Raw genomic sequence first — 24,987 nt, forward strand, 5'->3', positions numbered from 1 at the left:
AATTAATTTGTACAGTACGTAATTTTCCTTTGGCGTTCATATAAATTCACCTTAAAAACTTGATGTTGATGATGAAACTTGTTTTTGTTGATGATGACGATAAAATTCCATGTTCTTCCCAAAAGCAAATTGACGCACATTTCATACACTAAAAACTACTTTTCCCATAGTGGATAGCGCGACCCAAGCTTAGGGCGCGTCTATTGTACAGGTCGATAGGGGATATCAGTGTCGAAATAACGTTTTCGACAAGTTCTGTGAACGGTTTTCATCATTACACGTTAACGTTTGCTACTAAATATATATATAAAACATTACAATTCGGTAATGTATTGCGTTAAAGCATCTGACTTCTCAAATACATACACGCGTTTGTGTTATTCCCCTGTATCTTGAATAGTGGCACAGTCTCAACTCAAACTCTGCACATGTTGGTTCTACGCTCATGAACTGAAGAATACTTGCCGAACTGTTAACGGTACAGGGAATAGCCGGTCAGGCAACCGTCCAGCCTCCCCTCACACTGGAAAGTCACGGAGCTCCCGCCACTTCCAGGGATAAAGTTACAGAAACGGTTTGATTTGACCTTTTTGTTGTTTATCTTTTGCCCGCGAGGTATTTCTGTATTCAGTACCGTGGAGAGGCCAAGTAATATCGGATGTGGTGAGTTCTGCATACTTATGTACCTAGCTAATGCTAACTAGCTAACGTGTCCACAAGAACAGTGTCACTGTTAGCTAAAGTCAAGTTTTTACCGCTCAAGTCAGATAGCCAGGCGCAACAATTTGCCTGTAAATATCATCTGGCCACTTTAGGAAGAGCCAGCTAACGGCATGCGCGAGACAATGCGCTCCATGCGCGCATCACGAGCCGGGGATAAAAGAAACCAACTCATCCTTGCGGAAAAGTTGGCCACTTCTCCCGTCATATGGTTTGGGTTATTTTTCATCCTTCCTTCATGATTTGCACGAAGGTTGCGCTAAGCTAACAAGCTTCGTTTTTGGCAAGCTAACATAACGTACTCCTAGAACGCTAGCCTAGATAGATAGCAAGATAATCTGAGTGCCCGCATATCTGCACAAATCCCAGTCTTAAAACTATCTCAAGATTCACACTAGGAAAAAATGCATCAAATGCCGAATCCAACTCGTGGGGGTGTGAGGTACCCGGTTATTGTTTTGCCTCTCCGGTTAGATCACTGATCACTCAACCTGTTTATGTAACCCTCTCCATTGTTAGCATCGATTTGCTATACTGCGAACTCCAGCGTTTTAAAATCCCACGATTGCCTCTATAGTAAGCGTGCAATTGCTGTCTATAACTCATCTTATGAATGTGTTTTGCAGCGAGCTAAGTGGCTCACGCGGTTTTTGACTCTCAAGTGCAGGTGCGCGAGCGGCAGAATGATGCGATGCGTTGGGGGTTGTTGACAGGATTTGTACCTGCTGTACAGGTAACTCTGACAAGGTACATTTGCTTCTTATGTGCACCATATGCGAGAATAAGCGGCCCACTTGGGCCTTTGTCACAAGTACCACCCCATCCCCCAACGCTTATTGCTCTCAATTCCAAGAAAGCCCATGCCTAACCCCTCATTTTAGCGGTCATTGCTTTGAAAAGGCACAGTTTCCTATGGGTTGTGGGTTTAGAGGAGGTAAACTGCTCCTTGCAAAAGAATAAGGGATATTCTTTTGAGTTTATGAATGTATAGTTACATTGAGGTGCATTTAAACTTCGCAGAGATGTGTGTATTCGGGCTGTTTTGCAGGGTATTATTGTATGGTTATTTCTTATGGCTTAATATTGTGCTCTTATTATCCCCATCCGTGTGGGTGAAATATTTTGCCCACGTGGTTTGTCAGTTATGTCTGCTCCTTGGTAAAATATTTGTGACCTACTTAATAGAGCCAGCTGTCAACAGGCAGGTTGCATGTCTTTGTTTATGTAAGATGGAGTGAATAATGCAAGATTTTCTTCACTGTTTGGGTACTTGACTAGTAAAACAGTTTAGGTTATCAAGTAGGCATTTTTTGGATCATGCGTCAGCCATTAATAAATTATCCTGCACATTTTCATTATTTATAATTGCAAAAAGGTTTTTGCATCATATAACACACCATAATAATCACCAAAATGTTGCTGTTAAAAATGGCTGGAATGTAGTTTGCATTAGCATGCAGAATAATTTAGACTTTTTTATTATTTAAAAAAAATATATATGTATTTTCCTGAAGGATAAAGTATGTTTACAAGGACACCAGTAATCCGATTTTAATGCGATTAAGACAATACTCCGATTAAAAGTCTACCTTGTAAACAGTGATTTTTGATTAGTATAATCTGACTAAAGTCATAATCGAACTAAACCTAATTCAAATTAAGACCTGTGGAGTATGCCAATTTTAGTCGCATTATTGAAGTGCAGTACACACATGTAAACACTGTAATCAAGCTATTACCGACATGTAGGACTTTGCTGCATTTTAAAACAGGATAGTCTACATACACACAGCTGTTTGACAGTATTCTCTGCACCTGCCAAGTCAGTGAAGGACCACAGACACACTGCGAAATGCAGAGGCTTTTTTCCTCATACGGCACGCTGTATCAAATTTCATTAAAAAACACTCTTTTGGCAGTTCATACTTGCACCCAATATCTTGTATATCACAGGGGGCATGCATGAAATGTTCCCAAGTGAAAGTGCCAAAATGCAGGTAAAGTTGAGAAATTTAAAATGAAACGCCTGAAATTACATGATACTCTAGATAAAGTGTTTACAGGGCGGTGACGCTGTGACGTTAATCGAATTATGTGCTACAACATCTAAAACAGGATGAAAGGAGCATTTAAAAAGCAACTCATGTAAACACCCTAATCATATTATTGTCTTATTCAGATTAAGGCAAATGATTTGATTATGTCCATGTAACGTAGTCATTGATACTCACTGGGAGACATATATGACAATACCCTTAATATACAAAACAAGTTTTTCAGTATGTGTTAAAAAAAAGTCCATCCACAATCAGATTATAAATGCACTGATGTGTGTGTGTGTGTGTGTGTGTGTATGTATGTATGTGTATATATATATATATATATATATATATATATATATATATATATATATATATATATATATATATATATATATATATATAGCATAATACCTGCTTAGCTCTGCGGATTGGCAAAGACATTAACTCTTAAAGAATTTATTTCTCAGCAAAACCACTCAAACTGTTCATTCTATGTATTTTTTTCTGAACATTTCATTAACCTTTCTGTAAAATCTTGAAATAAATAAACTCTTCTCAATGGATACTTTACTCAGATTAAAATGTCATCACCATCTTATCGTTATCGTTGTTCCAAAACCAAATAAAATCATTCCAAGAATGTAAATGGACCCTTTTCACAACACTGTTATGACGGGTTTAACGGTCATCAGCATCCTAAATACTTGAATACTTTTTCAAGTATTAAATAAATAAATATTTATTTAAATACTTTTTAATATTTCAATTTTCTTTTTTTAAAACATATGAACATTTAGATGTATTTATGTATGTATTATATCATCTTTGCTTCAAACTACAAACTGTTCATACTATATTTTTTTTTTCAGAACATTACATTTCATGTATTTTTCTGTAAATCTTAAAATATATAAACTTCTCATTGGATTCTTTACTCACATTAAAATGTTATCACCATCTTGTCATTTATTGTTGTTTCAAAATCGTTTTAAGATTGTTAATGGACCCTTTTCACAAGCATGTTGACGTATGTATTATTTATCATCTTTGCTTTAAATTACAAAAAAACTAATTACCGCTTGCATGAGGCGTTTCTAATGCAGTGTCTATGGGACAGGACAGTAAATTTTATGTTATTTTCCCCTCATCGGTCTTAAATTTTTTCCTATATCTGAAAGTTTTTATAACACCATTGTTTTTCTTTTATTATTTAAGCAAATAAGATTGCAAAAAAATCATTTGTTGTATTCTCCCAATCACTGCACAAGTTGTCCCAACTATGACGACTTCCGCTTCTGAGAAACCCAGAAATGTGAAGAGGGTGTATAACCAAACATTTTTGGTCAGCTTTAAATTTATGTGAACAAAAAGTTCAATGTAACTTCTGTTTTAGTTCAGTCTTGCAGTTTTTGCAAGGAGTAAATGATGCAAATTTTAATTATAACTCTCCTTAAACAAAATGGGTTTGATCAGTTCTATACAAACAGTCTCTTGACAATGAATAACGTGGTTCACTTCTTTATGCACATCTCAATATCAATTACAGAGCCCTGAAGTCTCGAGTTATGTAGTGCGCTTACTTGAAAGTGGGCGGGTTTTCCGTAAAGTCACAGACAGGGCAGCCAATGGGTGAGCGCAGAGGATTGCAGCACTCTCTGCGTACCACCCTTTCCTGTTCCTCTTTATCCCACAGCTCCGCCCTTGTGCCTCAGCTGCCATTTTGGTTTTGTTCCGTTCGCTGAAACAAAACCAGAAACGCGATACAGCAGGCAGCAGACTGAACGACAGTGACTCGGCAGGATAGTGAAGGGGGCTTTCTCACAGCATCTCGCCCAGCGCTGTTCGTGCTGTTGCTGTTCGTTTTCTCCTCGCATCTTCACCCACCCGCAATCCGCACCATCCAAGTTAGTTTCACACGAGGAGCGGTTTGCTGACACTGAGAGTGGACTGAGAAGGATTATTGGTAAGAGGGAACCCGTTGCACTCTGCGCAAGCAGCTGTCTGGTTAAATACATATTTTAAGCGGGTATTTCTCCGGCAATAGTCACATGGAGTCGTATAATTACTTGCAGTTTGACCGGCATGAATCAGATCGTTGTGTTAGTTCAGGCGCGGAGTTCTTTCATTCACTGGTTAGCATGCGAACTTGTGACTAACGTTAGTGAGCTAGGCCTCAGGCTCGGTACACTGCCTGCACCAACTATTACAAAGCATGTAGCAGGCTAGCAAGCTAACGTTTAGTGTCTACGAATCCTCTCGTTTTACGTTAGCCTGCTAAGTGACGGTTAAATTGTTCAAATCTGATTAGCGCGACCTGCTTGGATTTTTACCTGTTTCACGTATTATTTGACATCTGGACGTACCATACTGCAAATTTTATATTCTCGTCGATACGGAAGTGACTATCCGCAGGTGTAGCCACTAGTCATAAGGAAATAATCAAGTGTATTTGCTTATGTCACGCACGGATTTATTCATGTCTCCATTTCGCTAAATCAGAGGGTGGGCACCACAGTCTGTTCTTGGTGTGCGTGATTACGTAAATGTTTTAAAGTTCACTTATTCGTGCGATAATGCAATTTTAAAGGAGAAACCGCTTTATTTAAAGGACAATTGTTAATATTCGGTCATTTATTTAACGTCGTGTTGTTGTTCTGAACCTGACATACTGACTTTCTTCCGTGTGTAGAAAAAAAGCCGTTGTCAGGCAGAATGACCGCCTCAGTCATTGCGTGGAAAGAATGAAAGTGCATATTGCTGTCGTTTTCAATTGTTTAAATGTTTCACAGAAGACGTCAAACTGGTTTAGAAAGACATGAAGGCCAGTAAATGATGAGAATGTTGTTGTTTTTTTTAGTGATATTTGTACTGTTAAGAGCAATTCGGTTGTATTATGCGGAATTTCCGCTCGAGCGCTGCTCTTTATTTTGTAGTCCTTCTGGAATCTACGGTCTGTGTCGAAGTCTGTCAGGGAAACAAAACTCATCCATTTCACCCACATCATGTCTAAATCAACGCTATAAATCTAAATTCAGCCTCATACCTGTCTACTCTGTTGTATTTTAACCTGGTGATTATAAATGTAGTCAATGATCATCTGTGATGTCATAGTCTGTTTGTGAAAGCGCAGCACTGGTTTTGTTTGTGGCATTCACTGCAGGTTTGTTTTAATGAATCAGCGTTTTTGTCAAGGCAGAATGGGTGAGCCAGTAGTTGCACGAGCCTTTCACCATAAACACAACGCTTAAAGAGCTATTTATAGCCAGAGAGCTTCATCTTGCGGCAGAAATCAGGCTCTCTTTGTGCTGTGGGAAGACAAGGCTTATTGTTGTAAATCCTAAGTGATCTTAATGTGGTTTGGTGCTTTCATATGTACTTTTTTCTTTTTATTGTACAAACATTTTTCAATTCCGTTATTTGAGAAATATAAATAGTTTTATTATAATAACTAGCCTTGGTTTTATTAGATGATTAGAGTTTTCTGTGCCCCTCTCAATGACACTGGCTCCACTGCATTGCTGGCACAATTGATTTGATTCTCTTAAAGGAACTGTCCAGTGCTGAAATATCCATTTATGCATATAAGGGCATAATTCAGCATGATCATTTCTGCTCTCTTCTAGAAATCGCATGCTGAAATTGTACTTTTGCACCAATTTGGCTACATATCAAGATTGAAAACATTTTTGCTGATAAATGTACAATTAGCACAGCTCTTTTTGTGCATGTGCTTAATTATTTCTTCAAATCATCTGTATATTGCTATTGTTGTTTGTTTGCACCTTGTGCCATGTTTCCATCCAAAACTTCAAATTAAATTTGTGCGCAAAACTGGAATATCGCATAGAAGTGCGAATAAAGCAGCATTTCTATCCAACTAGTCAAAGAAAACAAAATAGTCCTTTCCTGATTAACTGGCATCAAATATCAACAGTAAAAACGAATATTGCTGCGTAAATCTTTTCCTTATTAAGTGACTTGCGCCTCAGAAGACAATGTCAGCACGTAACGAAAACGTGGTGGAGTTTGAAGGCATGAGATGCAGAGCACACATGCTCTTGAAAGTTCTGGAGGTAATTAATAACATAATAACACTAATACTGAAAAGCTTAGGGTTGTTTAGAATGACCAAAGTAGCATTTCAGATGCTTTACGATGTGGTCAGCTTGCTGGTTTGTCCGTTCACACACGTTTAACCATCACATGATCTCTTTTAACAAAATAACAACCTTTTTTTCTGGAATCTTTTCTTGTCAAATAAAATTGATTCTACTCGGTTATGTGCATACATTTTTTATGCGCATTTTCAAAATTGATGGCCATCATGGCATTTCCGGCAGCTGATTTTTTTTTATTTTGATGCCCATATTCAAAATAGTTTGGATGGAAATGTAGCTACTGGTTTAATTTGTTAGTGAGAGAAACATATGCTTTTGCCAGGCGCCAAAACAATTATGATGAAAAGGATATGAAACCTCTAATAAGATGTTAATTTGATTCTCATTTTTGAAAACAGACTTGTGGTTTTGCCAAATTTAAGGGCCTGTTTACATCTGGTGTTAAGATGCACTTTTGTTGATCCAGCTTCAAGTGGACAATGATAAATAGCAGTGCAAAGTAAGTTCTGAAAGGTTTTAAGCTTGTCCACTTGTAGTTGAATGTGCTCAATCAGGCCACCTATTCTCTGACTACTGCCGTAATTCTTAAACAATATAGGACATGTTGCTGAAGCTCACTAACCATATAAGAATTAAACTTTGCTCTCTGAAATCGGACGTTTGATTTGAAGGTGAAATAAAATGTAAAAAGCATAATGTTTTACAGAATTAGATTATTTTTTACCAGCAAAATTTTGTAGCTGTTAGAGATCTAAAAACCCCATACATACTAGGCATGGGCCAGTATAAGTTCCTGACGTTATGATAACCTTCACGGTATTGTAATTACTGCTCTAAAATAAGTTGTTTTAATTATTTTTTTAAATATCTGGGTATAAAACTAAATCTTTTACCCATTGAAAATGTTATTTTATTTAAGAAACATTTATAATATTTTGGAAACATGTCAGGCTAAATAATTAAAATAATCATTGACTTCTCTCTTCATTTGTTTCATAAGCACAGATTTCTTTACAACACATTTAAAAAAACACTTTATAAAAACCTTAGATATACTTTAGGAATGGTAAAACAGAAAATATTTGCAGTTTTAAATCTTTGACTTTTGCAAACTGCAGGAAACCTTGAAAGCGTTTTTTGTCCCAGGCCCAATACGTACACCTGTTTTAGGAATGGAAAGGAAAGACGGATAAATGTGTTGGCTGTAATTTCTACATTTGTAGACTTGAAACAATTCAATAAAACACATTTTGATGCCAGATGTAAAAGTTTATCTGGAACATTATTTTTTTACTGTACAGAGACATTTTGCTTTTAATGACTGTACTTTTTGTTATGAAGTAAACTCGCTTTCAACTCGCATGATGAAATTCATGAAAATTGTTGTTAAAGTAACAGTATTTAGGCACTACTACTCGCACTTTCCTGCGAAAAATATATTTCTTCTTGTTTTCCAGATGTCCAGCTCGCCGCTGTCCAAGAAGCGTCGCGTGTCAGGATCAGAGACGAAGACGGGATCCCATTGCTCCTCCTCTAACTCTGTCAGAACTGAACTGTCACACACACCAGCTAACGTATGTTCAAGTCAATACTTGTTTTGAACACCACTGGGGCTTGAACATATTTAGAGAATTTTATCTTCATTCTTTACTGCGCTTGTGTTTTTTGAAAGGCAGCCAGTTTCATAAGTTATGTGCATGGCTATTTATAGTCTGCTAACTGTGGTTTTGGTCTCTGCAGGGCATGGCTAAGAATGGAAATGATGCTGAGATCGACGAGGGCCTGTACTCCAGACAGCTGTGAGTCTGGCCTGCATTTTAGTTTGATGTATCCTAATGTTTTTTTGAGCAAGAAAACCTGATCATGTGAGCAGAAGCTAAATTTAGTATACGTTTTTCAGGTACGTGCTGGGTCATGATGCTATGAAGCGTATGCAGAGCTCTAATGTTCTTATCTCGGGACTGCGAGGTTTAGGGGTAGAGATCGCTAAGAATGTCATTCTGGGTGGAGTCAAAAGCGTCACCCTGCACGATCAGGGAGTGGCCGAGTGGAAGGACCTTTCATCACAGGTCAGTGGTTGGTCATGAGTCATAACTGTAACTGTGTGAAAGCAAAACAGCCCTTGCTGATAGTTTTGTGCGTTGAGTAAGGGGCTAAAATTACGTTTAAAAAAAAAAAGTCTACAAACAACAATTAAATTACACCGTCATTCATAGTTTGGGTTCAGATTTTGAAAGGTTTATTCAAAAATCTGAGTTTGATTTTAATTGTTTTGCTATGAAATGCTGTTCTTTGTATTGAGGAAAATGTATTTTTCCACCAAAAATATTAATCTGCACTATTTTCAGTATTGATATTGACATGTTTTTTTTTTTATAGATGATTACAAAATATGCATTATTTTAAGGATCCTGTGATACTGAAGACAATGAATGCCTGCTGAAAGTTGGGCTTTGCTATCACATGAATTAATGTTTAACAAATATATTTCAATAGATGAAAATATTATTTAAAAGTTTAATTTGTGAAAGAATTTGTTATTGCATGTGAGAGTGTATGGATGTTTCCCAGTACTGGGTTGCAGGAGGAAGGGCATCCGCTGTGTAAAACATGCTGGATAAGTTGGCAGTTTATTACCCCTTTCTCTTGGCCCTTGAAACAGAGTGTTAAGGGGAAGGGCTTCAAAATTTATCTCTAAGAAATGGGACACCACTACAACACCTGCACACGTCATCATGAGCTCTTGCTTCATATGAGATTGATGAAGGCGACTGCTGTAGTTATACCAGTTGCGTTTTTTTGGTATTTATCTTCAGCATATCATTGAAGGCATATATTATGTTAAAATGATATAATGTAGCAATTAGCTTGTAACTGTGCTGTGCTTTTACACCGTGGCCATCATCATCTATGTAAACACGCGCAAACAACATTAACATTATATAAAAGGTCATTCACAGCCACTAGAAATTTCTTACAGGCTGTTCGTGTGTCATCGAGTGACAGAATGTTGTGGGACTGCTATACAGGAGTTAATATTAGGCATTATTGATGCTAAAATTTACTGTGATTTATTTATTTTTTAAAGCATGATGGTAAAACTTGAAGGCTGTTATGAATGTATTTAAACGTGTTTGTCGTAAAAATTCGTAATAATGACAAAAAATATGAATTTGTGCATCTCCTGATTCCGGGTGAAGATATGCTGCCGTTGTACAATTGGGATGAAAAAAATTTAAATGAATGAATAAACGTGTACGTCAGTTCAAAATATTACTGTTATTATTATTATTATTATTATATATAGATTTTTTTAAAGGCAATGTTGGTGAGCACAAGAGACTTTTTCTAAAATAATTTTTAAAATCTTACCAAACCCAAACTTTTGTACTGTTCTCTACATAAACAAATGAAAAAAAAATCCATATATTGTTTCTGGAAGTGTAAGAATAAAAATTAATAATCTACAGTAGTAGAAATACAATTTTGTTTGCTTCATGTTCCTAGTTTTACCTGCGTGAGGAGGATCTTGGGAAGAACCGTGCTGATGTCAGTCAGCCTCGACTGGCAGAACTGAACAGTTATGTGCCTGTAACCTCCTACACTGGCACCCTCACCAATGAATACCTGACCAAATTTCAGGTACTGCTGCTATTGCTCCACTGGACTTTTAAGTTTGATCTCTTATAAGGATTACAAATTATTTTCTCTAAATGCATATTAAACTTTGCATTATAGCTGAACTGAAGTTTGAAGCTGTTAGCCAATAGGTCTTTGTATGCTTTTGTCCAGGTTGTTGTGCTCACCAACTCTAGTCTTGATGAACAGACACGTATCGGGGAATTTTGCCACAGTAATGGCATCAAGTTGATTGTGGCAGACACACGTGGACTGTTTGGGTATGAATATTTAAAAGTTATGACATTTTTTAAGGTTTTTTTTTTTTTTTCCTCCATGTAACTTTTTCATAAACATTCTGTTATTTAATAGGCAACTGTTCTGTGATTTTGGGGAGGAAATGATAGTATTCGACACAAACGGAGAACAGCCATTGAGCGCCATGATCTCAATGATCACAAAAGTAAGAGCCTGTGTGATTCTACCATTGAGCCTTTTTAATGCAGGATCAAGTAGTTATAGTTATTTGTTAACTTTCTGGCTGATTGAACTTTTTGCTCTCTCTCTCTCTCTCTCTCTCTCTCTCTCTCTCTCTCTCTCTCTCTCTCTCTCTCTCTCTCTCTCTCTCTCTCTCTCTCTCTCTCTCTCTCTCTCTCTCTCTCTCTCTCTCTCTCTCTCTCTCTCTCTCTCTCTCTCTCTCTCTCTCTCTCTCTCTGTAAAATAAATAAAGGACAGCGCTGGTGTGGTTACGTGTCTGGATGAAGCACGGCACGGATTTGAGAGCGGAGACTATGTCACTTTCACAGAAGTGCAGGGCATGACAGAACTTAATGGCTGTGATCCAGTAGAGATCAAGACACTGGGTAAGTTAAAAAATAATAAAATGTACAGACCCAGAAACCTTTGAGATCAATTCTTGTCAGCTAAAAATTAAAAAATGTTTGATCAATTCTCAGCCGGTTTGACTCTAAGCCCAGTTGGCTTAACTAAAAAAAAAAAAAAGCAATAATTGTACAGTGCTTGACAGAAAGGTCTGCCTTATGTCCCAGAGGTTGCATAAAAATAAAAAAATGGATAGTTAATGGATTTGTAAGTATCTTAACACATTAATCTTTTGCCCACTTTGCCCTTGCTAATTTGAAATTCAAGTAATTTTAAATCCGAGCACAAGAACAGATGGAAGGATTAAATTTTGTTGATGCCTGCTGTATTCTGCTGTTTCTGTATACAAGTTGCAAGCAGGTTTTGTGGATTTTCAGCAGTGAAAATTAAACCACACTGGACTAAACTGAATTTCAACTCTAAAAACTGGACTGTCACGGTTTTAATTTACTAGAACATCCATGTTAAGCTGCTTTGACACAATCTACGTTGTGAAAGCACCACAGAAATAAAGATGAATGGAGTTTAGGAGCTTTGTTTCATAACCTTATTTTATGTTTTCTTCTTGCATAGAACAATGCATTCAGAATTAAGCCAATACAATCATTTATTTAAATAGGTAGTTATTCCAGAAAATCAACATAATTTGTTGACTTTTTAATTGTTTTGTGAAGTAATTAGCTAGTACTAACAGACTAGTAAGTAATAGCTTCACTTTAGATGTTTTCTGTATTCCTGTTTAGCTAGATTTTCTTGGTAGCATTGTATAATAATTTTATGAACGTTAAATTACATTACAATGTAATGCTTAACTAAAGGGTAGTTTGTTAGTTATGTCATAGTTTTTTTTTTCTTTCTTTTCTTTAATCTTTTCTCTCGACCCTCGAATATGGCCATAGATGAGATACTATTGATAACCGTTGCCTTCAGAATGTTTGGCAAGATAACGGAATGGACTTTTGGAAAGTACTTTAGCTCATTCACTAATTTCCTCTTTCAGTCTGTGAGGCTGTGTCTCCATTCCTGCAATTTGACAACCGTTTCACATGTTTAAAATTTTTAAGCTGCTGCTGGTAGCTTCTGACTGTTTGACAGCTTTTAACATTTATGCTGGCCTACTTTTTAAGATGTAACTGGATCAGCATAAGGCAACACCTGTCAATTGTTTTAGCAACCAATCACATCAAGTTTCTACCCTTCTCCTAAAGAAAGAGAAACTGATGCAAAACTGAAAAGAATGTCTGTAGAATCTGAGGCCTGTTTAAAGAGTTGTGATGTTAACCATACACTGTTTACATTTCCATCTGGTGGGGTGTTTTGTGACTGATGTCTTTTGCATTCAGGTCCTTACACTTTCAGCATCTGTGACACCAGCTCATTCTCTGACTATGTGAGAGGTGGTATTGTCACACAAGTGAAGATGCCCAAGAAGATTGCCTTTGTAAGTTGATTCCCTGGCTGAGATTGTTGATAATAAATTAAATTCCCTGTTGGATTTTAAACGCACTTCTTTCTTCACCAGAAATCCCTGTCCTCCTCCATGGCCGAACCAGAGTTCTTGCTGACTGATTTTGCCAAATTTGATCGTCCAGGCCAACTCCACGTGGGCTTTCAGGCACTGCATGCATTTGAGAAGAAGCACAGTCGTCTGCCAAAGCCCTGGAATCAGGTGAAGACTTTTATTTTGTCTAGCAGTATTTCTAATCATCTAGTGTATTTTCTGGAGTAGTCACTTTATTGTGTCAATTGTTTTTTTTGTTTTTTTATCATCTGAATGAGGTGTGATTTATATTCTGAAGTGTATTTTATTTGACTTGCAAATCAAGGTTTGAGTTTATCACTTCTTGATTGTGAGTGTTGCCCTAAATGCTTTACAGTTCACAGTGTTTTCTGCTATAAGTAGTTTAAAATTATTTGTTGTGTAGTCTATTCAGAAAAGAAAAAACAGCGCTCTTTCATGACACACTACTAAATTGTGATCTTTGGGCTAAAGACCCCTGCTTTAGTCTACATAATTTAGTTATATTTGCATGCAGCAAAGTATATTCATCTAGTGGAGACATTTATTTGCCCAAATGTAAATCTGAGAGCGTAAAGGGTGAAAAAGCAAAAATTGTATCCGAAATCCAACGATCCGAAAATGCGTGAAGTGACAAGTAGTTGACAGGCCCACAGTCATTTGTTAGCAAACATTCTTTACTCTTTATTATTATTATTATTATTATTATTATTATTAACTAAGTATATTCACTATAATGCAAGTAATGGAAATCCCATCCCAACTAGCCATCTCTAATTCCACTCTGAACATACTGGGCTGACCAGATTTCTCTGTTCACTTAGTGTTCCACTTCCCAGTCTAATACTTTCAAGAAGTGCACTGTTGAGCTTTAATTCTACGTGAATGCTGTACTGTGGATATCAGGCTCAGTGACTCAGCAGTGATTTCTCTCTCTCTCTCTGTCCTATTGCAGGCAGATGCGGATGAGCTTATGACTCTGGCTGAAGAGGTGAATGCTGCACAGACAGGATCTGCCAAGCAAGAGGAGCTGGACCAGGCAGTCATAAAAAAGCTGGCCTGCGTGGCTGCTGGAGACCTGGCACCCGTCAATGCCTTTATTGGTGGGCTTGCTGCCCAGGAGGTTATGAAGGTAATATGGTCTTCCATTATTGTCTTTGAACTTTAGATCTGTGAGATGCAGCATTGTGATGTGTTAGCCTCACCTATCATGCTTCTTTATTGTTTATCTGCTCAGGCCTGCACAGGGAAGTTTATGCCCATCATGCAGTGGCTGTATTTTGATGCTTTGGAGTGCTTACCTGAGCCTGAGGAAGTCATTCTTACAGAGGAAGAGTGTGCTCCTGTAAGTGCTTTATATTTTTAGCATTTGTTTAATATTTGTGCATTGTTATGGCTCGCTCAAAAGATTGTGGGTTTAAGACAGAATAATTTATTCAGTTATCTGTTTTGTACAGAGGAACTGCCGGTATGACGGCCAGATTGCCGTCTTTGGGTCCAAGCTGCAGGAGCTGTTAGCCAAGCAGAGATATTTTCTGGTGAGAATCTAAAACTGGCTGTTTTTCAAAACTGAATGATTTCTCCATGCCAGATAAGGGACTGCACAATGCCTTGTCACCTTGAAGTTACATTGAACCAAACAAATAGCTTTGAAAAAGTTTATAACAAAACAAGCAAGTATTTGCTGATCCAAATTTTTTTATGCATTTATTCCTTAATTATTTAGTGCTTAATTTTTACTAATACAGTCAAAAACTACATTTTAAATGGCTTAGAGAAAATTACAAATATATATTATGGAAAAAGTATTTGAAATGTTTTGGCAAATATTAAATTGAAATACTAAAATTACAGATGAAAGTATGAAAACTTTAGAAACATAACGTATGATAAGGATAAAGCATATTTAAAATTAAAACTGGACATTTAAAAAAAGCTCATTCAAAACGGTTTGTGCTGAACAAAATGCCAGACAATTACATCAGCCACGTTTTGCTTTCAAACCATTGTAGATTTGTTTTTCATCTCGCTTTTAGTTATTTCAAGCCGCTGTTGTAAATTTGAAGAAGAGACAAACCAGGAGGATTTTCCCAATATCTTCAATTCAAAATCGTTTTCCGGGCCTGAAAACTGAACTGACAATATGCATTAGTTTGGAGAAACGATACTGTCTTTTACATATAGGCAGTCAACCTTGATCCCTCAGGATGCATCTTACAATGTAAAAGCCTAATTTATACATTTAAAGAAACTTGTAATCTTTCACCATCAAACAATATTAAAAAAAATAGTTTATGCTAGATTATTTTTGCCTTTAGTCCACAATTAATTGTTAAACTGAAACTTTGAAAATAAAGCTTTATTTAAATTTTTTTTTTTTGTTAGACAATAAGCTGAAATAATACAAAAAATTAAAACCATTTGTAAAAGTCAATAAACATAAAATTGGACAAAAATTAAGACTAAAATATTAAAGCAGAGGAAATTGATGCTTCAGCAACAAGTAGTTGTATCATTTATACAAAAAAAAAAAACCTGCTTTAGCATGTGTTGCGTTCACCTTAGTGACCTTTTCTGTGTTCAGGTTGGTGCTGGAGCCATTGGCTGTGAGCTGCTGAAGAACTTTGCTATGATGGGCTTGGCCAGTGGTGAAGGAGAGGTCATAGTCACTGACATGGACACCATTGAGAAGTCCAATCTCAATCGACAGTTCCTCTTCAGACCCTGGGATGTCACGGTAAGATTGACTGACCCATTCTAACACTGAGGAAGGAATTTTGAGAAAAAAACAGGATTATGATGCCTTACTTAGTTTAACATCGCTGATGGCTTTGTTCTTCTTTTATCGAGCAGAAGATGAAGAGTGAGACTGCTGCTGCAGCAGTGAAGCAGATGAACCCGTCAGTCCGTATCACTGGTCACCAGAACCGTGTGGGACCGGACACGGAGAAGGTCTATGATGATGACTTTTTTGAAAGCCTTGATGGAGTGGCAAATGCTCTTGACAATGTAGATGCCCGTAAGTAAGAGTTTTAAGAAATTGTGCAGCTGCTCACAGTTGAAAATGCTTTGCTTGAACATCATGCTTGCTCCTTCCAGGTATGTATATGGATCGGAGGTGTGTGTACTACCGTAAGCCATTGCTGGAGTCTGGTACTCTTGGCACCAAAGGAAACGTGCAGGTGGTTATTCCCTTCATCACAGAGTCCTACAGCTCCAGCCAGGATCCTCCAGAGAAGTCCATTCCTATCTGCACACTCAAGAACTTCCCCAATGCAATCGAACACACCCTACAGGTGACAAGCAATATTGAAATGTTGTCTTGAGCCTTATTCCCAAACTCGATTTAGATTTTTTTTTTTTTTTTTGCCAAATGGGCAGTCTTTTTGAAGTATACACTGGGGTTGCTCTGATTGATTGACTACCAATTACAATTTGTCAGTAATCACTTCTAAAAACTCTGATCTCTTCATTTTCCAGTGTCATAAAACCAATGTCATTCTGATCAAATCATTGATGCCAATTCATTATTTTTCTGGCATGGGTTAAATAATAATTAAAATTTTGTAATTACATGAAGATCATTTAGTTATTTGTCAATTGTTTTTAATGTAATGTTTATAAATATAGATAATGTAATGTATAAACATGTATATTAGTTTTTTGTATAATCTCTTATTGAATTAAGTTATTTAATATGTTTTTCTATATTGGTCTTGGCATGAAATAATCACAAGTTGCTGATGTGGCAATAAATGAGCTTGGAACTATTTTCCTGGTGAATTACAAGTCATACATCTTAATTAATTTTGATAAACTCTTACCCAGACTGTTAACAGCAATGTCACCAGATTTCTCTAGAAAGGTTCACCAGCCCAGTTTTCGTGCTTCAGGACATTGTTTAAAGGAATCATTCAATCAAAAATTAAAATCCTGTCATTTTCCATTTTCTCACCCTTCACTTGTTCCAAACCTGTTCGACTTTCTGTCTTATGTTGAACACAAGAAAAGATGATATGAAGAAGGGTGGAAACTTGCAACTGTTGACTTTCATAGTATTTGTATTTGGAAGAAATTGTACTATGGAAAGTCAGGTTTCCTTAATGCATCTTCATTAGTGTTCAACAAAGAAAATTGTAAAGTTTTGGAACGACTTGAGGGTGAGTAAATGTTTCATTTTTTGGAGCACTATTTCTTTGAGGTTGAGTTGACCTCTTAAAAAGACACTATAAAATAATCTGCACCTGTGAAACAAATGTAACCAAAAATTAAATTACCAACTTGTAGTAAATGAAAAGGTAGGAAGTGTAAGTAATAATAAATGAAAATCACATATTTGAATGATATAGTTAATTATTTAAATATTTAAGGTTATAGATTTTAAGCACGATTTAAATTATATGTTAATCTAAATTTTATTTTGTTTTTTATATATTTATTTTATTTTTGGTTGAAATAGTTTTATGCTGAAGAAGGCTGCATTGATTTGATAAATGTGTCAAATTTGAAATTAAAGTGTATAAATGAATGTCATTTGAAAAGTAACGTGTATGAATATTTCAAAATGTAACTTTTTTCCTGAAACGGCAAATAAGGATTTGCAGCATCATTAATTTGGGCTTTATATATAATTTATATTTATTTAATTTATAATTGTTTTGTTCATAATTAGTTTTTACAGTCACTTTCAACCATCCGTCTTAAATAATAGTAAGATCAGAAGAATTGCAGATTAGAATCACTAAAAATAATAGTATGACAAAATGAATGCTTAAAGTTGGCCCCAGTGTGCACTACATACAACCTAGCATACACAATAAAATAGTATACAGGTAATTTCATGAATCTAATCTTCTCTTCTTTAGTGGGCTCGTGATGAGTTTGAGGGACTGTTCAAGCAACCTGCTGAAAACGCCTTGCAGTATCTGACGTAAGCTCATGTCACCCTAAAAAAAAAAAAAACCTTTAAAATTGGAGCTGTTGTCGCTTTAAAATGTGATGTTCCGATCCTTCCCCCAGAGACTCAAAGTTTATGGAGCGCACACTGAAGCTCCCTGGAGCTCAGCCGCTGGAGGTGGTGGAATCGGTTTACAAGAGTCTGGTGACAGACAGGCCACGCAACTGGGATGACTGTGTAACCTGGGCCCGCAACCACTGGCAGTGTCAATATAACAATAACATCCGTCAGCTGCTGCACAATTTCCCCCCAGACCAGGTGAGGCCTGTCTGTCTCATTTGATCAGCTTCGAATGTACTGAATTTTTAAGGTTCAGATTTTAAAAATGCTATAACATGACAATTTTTTATTTTTAACTTATTTAACTACTTTAATAAGATATATTTATATATAATAAGATGCAGACAGAGAAATGTAAAAATTCTCAATAAATGAATTTCTTGAAGGAAAAAAATTAGATGGCAAAATGTTTTACTTTGCCTATTCTAAAAATAAGTCATAGCCAAGTCAGAATTTATTTTGTTTCTCAAATCGATTTGTACCCATAAAGTAAGCTGTAGTGTTTCTAGATGGTTAACATGGCATTTTAGATTAAATTGCATTAGTGTATACAGACAGTAGGAAACAAGTTAAAGAATGGAGATTTATTTATTGAATGTGTTGAAGCAGATCTAAATTTCAGCTAATTTAAGGAAAAATGTAGGATTTAAAAAGAGAATGTCATGCATTGCCCAAGAGAAGTCTACAGTTTTACCTGAAAGTTGCAGATAAAAAAAATAATTTCTTGTAAATATGTATTTCATGTGTATATGGTCATCTTTAATAACAGTTAAATATCTTACACTTTTCCGTTCTAGCTTACAAGCTCTGGGGCGCCATTCTGGTCAGGTCCAAAGAGATGTCCTCATCCATTAGAATTCAGCACTAACAATGTGAGTACTTGCCATAAACAACTGAAAGAAACATTTGTCTAATTTTACTGGGTAAAAACTGATTGATTCTGATATCTGATGTGTGGTTTCCAGGATCTTCACATGGACTACATTTTGGCAGCAGCTAACTTGTATGCCCTGTCATACGGCCTGCCATCCTGCAATGACCGCTCAGCTCTGACCAAGCTTTTGCAGGATATTAAAGTGCCTGAGTTCACACCCAAGTCAGGAGTCAAGATTCACGTGTCTGATCAGGAGCTGCAGAGTGCCAACGCATCAGTCGGTAAGAAGAGGGTGCAAGGGTTTCAATGAAATCCAAACACAAGTTGTTACAGGAAGCTCTAACTGTTAAAAGGGCTTCTCACTGGGGGGGTGTACCTACACTGGTTGTATGATTCAGTTTGATTACGTTTATCATGTCCTCAATTCGATTCAGTTCCTCTTTATTTCTATATTGAGTTTTACAATGTGGATGGTATCAAAGCAGCTTATCATAGATATAAAATTAAAAAAATGCAATCATTTATCAGATGTTTAACATTCCAACAAATCTGGCTGACAGGAGAGTAGTGGTGTAATGCTAGTGTAGGTCTAATAAAAAATAATAATCACTTTAGTATAACACAAACATCAGTTTATTTCAGTTTTGTTTAATACAAATGTCACTGCTGAAGACAACCTGAAGTGATCCAAGCAGGCCAGAGTCGACCATGGCAAATAACCAAAACTCCACTAATAGACGGATGTAAAGCCAGGTAGACCATTTTTCTTCTGGCCAAACATAAAGGGCAGAACAGCAGTCTGGACATCTGGGCTTGAGAATGAGGAGCATTAGTGCAAAGTGTAAGTCCAACTAGGTCACTGGGCTGGAGTTCAGACTACGGGACCATTGCAGACATCTGGCTGTCACTGGGCTCTTTGCAGCAATCAGTCTTGCACTCCACTCATTGATGACCTCGACAACCATCGGCCCTTGATTCGAGCCAAATTCATGATTTTGTAAACCTCGGTATAAGGAGAAACAGACTAACATGAGTGTAGATGCCATTCAGATTACGATGTCTTTTTGGGAAGTGTTTCCAGCGGCAATGCGTAGATTTTTTTTTTTGTTTTACTTGTATACAGTTGTCATTAAATATAATCAGTGAGATATAAGAACTGAACCTTTAATGTTATCCACCTAAAGAGAACTTGCCGTTTGAATGTATCAAATAAGCAATCGCAAGTTCAGCATTGTGTTCTGCTGCTTCATGATTGGGAGAGATTTTTACAGTGTGGCCTATGCAATGACATGGTGGATCTTGGGATTTACTGTAGTGTCAGTGAAAGAATGTCCCCAGCAAACTCAGTCAACGAGATGAGAAATGTGACAAATGATGAGAAAATCATCAGTACATCATAACCAGTTATGGTCTACTACTAGACTGATACTGAAATGTTTGTACACTGCATTGTGACACAGATAACAAGGACGATTTATTGACTTGTATAGTTCACCAAAAATTTAATTCTGTTTAATCTATGCTTGTACCAACCCTATTTGAGTTTCATTCAAGACATTTGGCACTGTTGGAAACCCTTAGCTGTTGTCTTTTTCAATCTAGCATTGCATATTCTGTTCTCTGCCTGTTTTCAGATGACTCAAGGCTTGAAGAGCTGAAGACACTGTTGCCTTCTTTAGAAGCATCTTCTCAATTCAAGCTCTGTCCTATTGAATTTGAAAAGGTACTACTTATAACTTGACCCCAATTTCCTGGGCAGTAGCCCTTTGAAATTGGAGTTAAAATATTAATTAACTTCTATTCCTCAGGACGATGACACAAACTTCCACATGGACTTCATTGTAGCGGCATCTAATCTGAGAGCAGAGAACTATGACATTCCTCCTGCAGACAGACACAAGGTTAGCAGGCCAGCGATTTCAAAGCCGTCCTGTGAGCTACGTATCATCTTTTAAGATTCTCACCTTCCTCTTTCATGTTTCAGAGCAAACTTATTGCTGGAAAAATCATTCCAGCCATCGCCACAACAACAGCCGCTGTTGTAGGTCTGGTGTGTCTGGAGTTGCTGAAGATCGTTCAGGGGCACAAGAAGCTCGAGTCCTACAAAAATGGCTTCATGAACCTTGCTCTGCCTTTCTTTGCCTTCTCCGAGCCTATAGCTGCCCCCAAGCACAAGGTAAGCTGCAGCAGCAGTATTCTTCATTACTGCAGTGGTTCTGTTGTTACTTTGAATTACTGAGCTGTTTTGACATTCTTGTCTGCGAATAGTACTACGAGATTGATTGGACACTTTGGGACCGTTTTGAGGTGAAGGGCATTCAGCCTAATGGAGAGGAAATGACACTCCGGCAGTTCCTGGATTATTTCAAGGTAACGTTTCATGATCATTTCTAAAATGTTTAAAGAAACTTGACATGGATATTTTGATTATTTTATTTGAGTAACCTATGGATAATTTGGGGCTATGAACAATGTTTAAAAAAAAAACATGAAGTAAGTTTTGAAGTATGACAAAAAAAATTTTTACCTTCTATTGTGAAGCAGCTTTTAGTTTGCAGAAAGGTGCTATATAAACGTAAATAAACATTATTACTAATGTAACTTTCCAACAGTCATGTCTAGAGTGAAAGGTTTTAAGCAAAAGAAATCCATAATACTGAAAACATTTTCAGATTTTTCAGTAAATGTGTTTTGTATACTGTACTTTCTCCGTAAGCTTGCAGTTTTTTTATAAACTCCTAAACATAGTTCAGCATTTCTGATCAGATTTTAAGGTAATTGTCTCTGAAATACAAAAGGTCTTCGTCACATACTGACAAAATAACTCTTAAATATCTTTATATACATTTTAATATTTTTTAGCTGTAATTTAGACAATAAGAAATTATGTAATACAAGAAATTATTAATGTATTGTCATGTTAAATGGTTTTAAATGCGCTATGTGGAGCATTGAACTGCCCAACACAAAGCGGAAGGTGGGTTGCTTCTGAAGTGCCATCTATTGATCAGAGTTACTATGGTTTCTGCTCATTTTTGATGGAAGCACACTTGTTTCAAACTGCAATTAAAACTGACTAGAACTACCTGCTTTTTAAACGATTTAAATGCACATCTTTGAGCCAATCACAATCAGCACACCACATTTTCATTAATTCATTTTTTCAGCTCTTAATTTTCCAACGCCAACAATCCCAATCTCAAAAACATGTGTTATTAAAAATAACATTAACTCTTTTTACCATCATGTTTTAATTACCTTCCTTACAATAACATTTGTTTAAAAGTTCTCCATTTATTTAATGCAGAGGATACTGAGCTGACCTATATTTTTTATTATTAAATTATTATTGTTGTTTGATTAAATGTATTAAATTCAAATCATATTTTGATAGGGCAAGTGAAAATCTTTTCCAACTGGCATATTAAAAAAAAAATCTAATTTCTTTTCATTCATAATAGTCTAAAAAAGTCTTAAATTTAACTTTGAAACCTGCCGAAAACCTGAGTATATAAGCTCTGCATTGAAGTATTTTTTTGCTTTTTGTTACATTTTAAGGCCCGGACACACCAAGCCGTCTGTCTGTCTGGTTAGTTTTGTGTTCTACATGTCGCCAAGTTGGCCTGATTCAGCATGTAGAATCAGCATTGGCTAAAGTTAGCAATCTGACTGGTTATTCAGCAACAAATCAAAACTGAAGTGACATAACCAAGTAAACAATACAAGTAAGAGGGAACACAGAGGTCAGCTCAATGGAGACATCTGAAAACAAATGCTTTTTGATTGGGGCTTTTTCCTCAACATTAAGTGCAAAAACTTCAGTCTTGCACCCTTTCCTTAAGTTCAGACTTTGCAGGTTTGATTAGGAAAACAAACTCTCAAAAACACGTCGGGCAAATCTTCAAAAGAAACAGTGTAGGCTACTTTATATCGTCATTCGCATCACCCTAGCTATGTTGTTTCACTTTCTTAACAATAAAAGGGAAGCATGATATGAGGAGCTGCCTATTTTCATCTTGAAAAACTTAACTTACATTAAAAATGTTGAGGCATCGTGTAACCGTCACCTTCACTGTATGCAGTTTTATAACAAAACAGAGCCTACAACATAACTGCCTCCTTTCCTTTTCTTCAAAAAATGTCTCTTGCTGAATATCAGTTTTAAAAATCAATAATGGCCATTATTAAAGTATAATGAACACTAAATGGATACAATATAGGAAATAAAGGCAAGCAATCAGTTAAAATGCAGAATCAGTGTAAGTGGTTACATCATCTTCGCGCTCAGCTAAACAAGTTACCTGAAAACAAGTAATGGATTCAAAAAACCAAAGAGTTGTCTGATAGAGACAAGATGGTTAAATATCACATTTAACAACTATAGTGAGATGAAATCCAGCGGAAGATCTTTGAACTGTCCGACGTGCGCTGCTCTCAAGGGGAGGTGTGCTCAAATCACCCACTGACTGCCTGGAGCTCTATCAGCGCATGCCAGTGTGTGTGGTCATGTGATGGGCGTTTTCAGCAGTGTAGTATGGATGGATCTTTTCAGAAACTTTTATATGAAACACCAGTGGACGCGGGTCGTTTTTATTCTAAAGTGCTGTTTTAAAACTAAAAGATATTAGTGAAGATATTCGTGTAAACAGGGCCTCAGTGTCTTAACGTGACATTCCTTTCTTACCCAGTTAACATTAGGAAATTAGTTAAAGTAGAGATTAAATTAGTTTATAATTCAATTGAATGGCATGACATTTTTTATTTATTTATTTTTTTATACATTTTTCTAAAAGGTAAAGAGGTTTTTTTTCAATCTCCACCTTGTTTACTCATTGTTCTTGCCCTTTCCTCCATCAGAATGAACACAAACTGGAGATCACGATGCTCTCTCAGGGAGTTTCTATGCTCTACTCTTTCTTCATGCCTGCAGCCAAACTCAAAGAAAGACTGGAACTACCGTGAGTTATTTTTAGCCAATCACAACCTTAGAAAAGCACTGAATTGTAATGCTATAGGCAGAAGTGATGCAAAAAGAATGAAAGAATATTCAATGTTTAATTTCTTTCAACAGGATGACTGAGATCGTGACCAAAGTGTCCAAGAAGAAACTGGGCAAGCATGTCAAAGCACTAGTGTTTGAGCTCTGCTGCAATGACGACACAGAAGAAGACGTAGAGGTGCCCTACGTCAGATACACCATCCGCTGACAGGGCTGATGGGTAGGACAGGGGACAGACTGGAGGAGGGAGAGGGCGGCCCACTGGGGATGGGAGTGCATCAGTATGCTTGGAGAGCCCAAATCAAATCAATTGGTTTTATTTTAACCTGATGCTCAAGTATTATCTATCAATAACCTCTTTTACCCTGCCGGTCGAGCTCTTTAAGGTCTAATTCAGTCAGGTTGGTCATGTTCAGGAAATGGGGAGCATGTGAAGTTTTGGCTGTAACTTATTTAAGCTGGTTTTTGTAACGCACAGCATCAGTGTGTGAATTTTATCATCACTCCCTTTCTGTGAATCCTCTTTCTCACACCGGTCCTCATGTGGGCAGCACCATCTTGATTTGTTTTCCTGAATAAAATATTGACTGATGCCAAAAAAAAAAATGAGTACAAATGGAAAAGATGTCAATGATGTTTGCTTAAATAGATTTTTCAAATCATCGCCTTGGCTTGATGTCACCTTAAATGTAACTTGAAATGCGCTCTTATTGGCCAAGGTTTTGGAGCAACGTACTGAACTCCTGTTCTCCCATTGGCCCAGTGGGAACCTCCCTTTGCCTCTCTGGCTTCTGTATGGGGTGGGTACAGGAACTTGCACATAACTTTTTGTTTTTTTTCCCTCATTTTTTTAATTTTTATTTTTTTGGCAGAATTCTGGTGTACACCTTGTAGAACATAACCTCTGTATTCTTTCTACTTTGTTAAACTCCAAAAAAAGACATTACAGTCTAAAACACATGATTTTACTCTGTAATGGGAGCACTTAGTGTGTTAGTGAATAAAGTTGGAAACGTTTTCTTTGCTTTATTGTCTCCTCTTTGCTATTGTTATTTTTAAGATGTGTCTAAACAGTTAATAAAAACAGTCTTCGGTCAATCAAACTGGGTATCCGGAATATTTCAGTGTTTAAGTTTCACGGTGCATTTTTAGTCAAATTTTCCACCTATCTAAAGGTTCCACCTATATGAAGGGTGTA

General features: G+C 36.7%; 1 protein-coding gene and 1 long non-coding RNA gene across 5 annotated transcripts in view; one reads left to right on the plus strand and one right to left on the minus strand.

The window, feature by feature from the left end:
• Positions 1-24,987, minus strand: part of LOC147838189 (uncharacterized) — a 129,220-nt gene that overhangs the window by 18,635 nt on the left and 85,598 nt on the right. The window lies entirely within an intron of this gene.
• uba1 (ubiquitin-like modifier activating enzyme 1) lies at positions 448-24,808 on the plus strand. 3 transcript variants are annotated; one of them, XM_087305465.1, is made up of 26 exons: positions 448-663; positions 8,338-8,454; positions 8,621-8,679; positions 8,781-8,949; positions 10,388-10,522; positions 10,673-10,779; positions 10,871-10,961; positions 11,229-11,361; positions 12,724-12,821; positions 12,903-13,049; positions 13,855-14,031; positions 14,137-14,244; positions 14,357-14,437; positions 15,484-15,636; positions 15,753-15,918; positions 15,999-16,195; positions 17,765-17,829; positions 17,919-18,114; positions 18,714-18,788; positions 18,882-19,071; positions 20,425-20,513; positions 20,599-20,691; positions 20,775-20,966; positions 21,059-21,160; positions 23,648-23,748; positions 23,862-24,807. In XM_087305465.1, the coding sequence occupies exons 2-26, from the start codon at positions 8,338-8,340 to the stop codon at positions 23,995-23,997; spliced, it is 3,177 nt and encodes a 1,058-aa protein (XP_087161591.1). In that variant the 5' UTR covers positions 448-663; the 3' UTR covers positions 23,998-24,807.

This window comes from Danio rerio, chromosome 23 (assembly GCF_052040795.2).
Source record: "Danio rerio strain M-AB ecotype USA chromosome 23, GRCz13ab, whole genome shotgun sequence".
In the NCBI taxonomy this organism is placed as follows: Eukaryota; Metazoa; Chordata; class Actinopteri; order Cypriniformes; family Danionidae; genus Danio; species Danio rerio.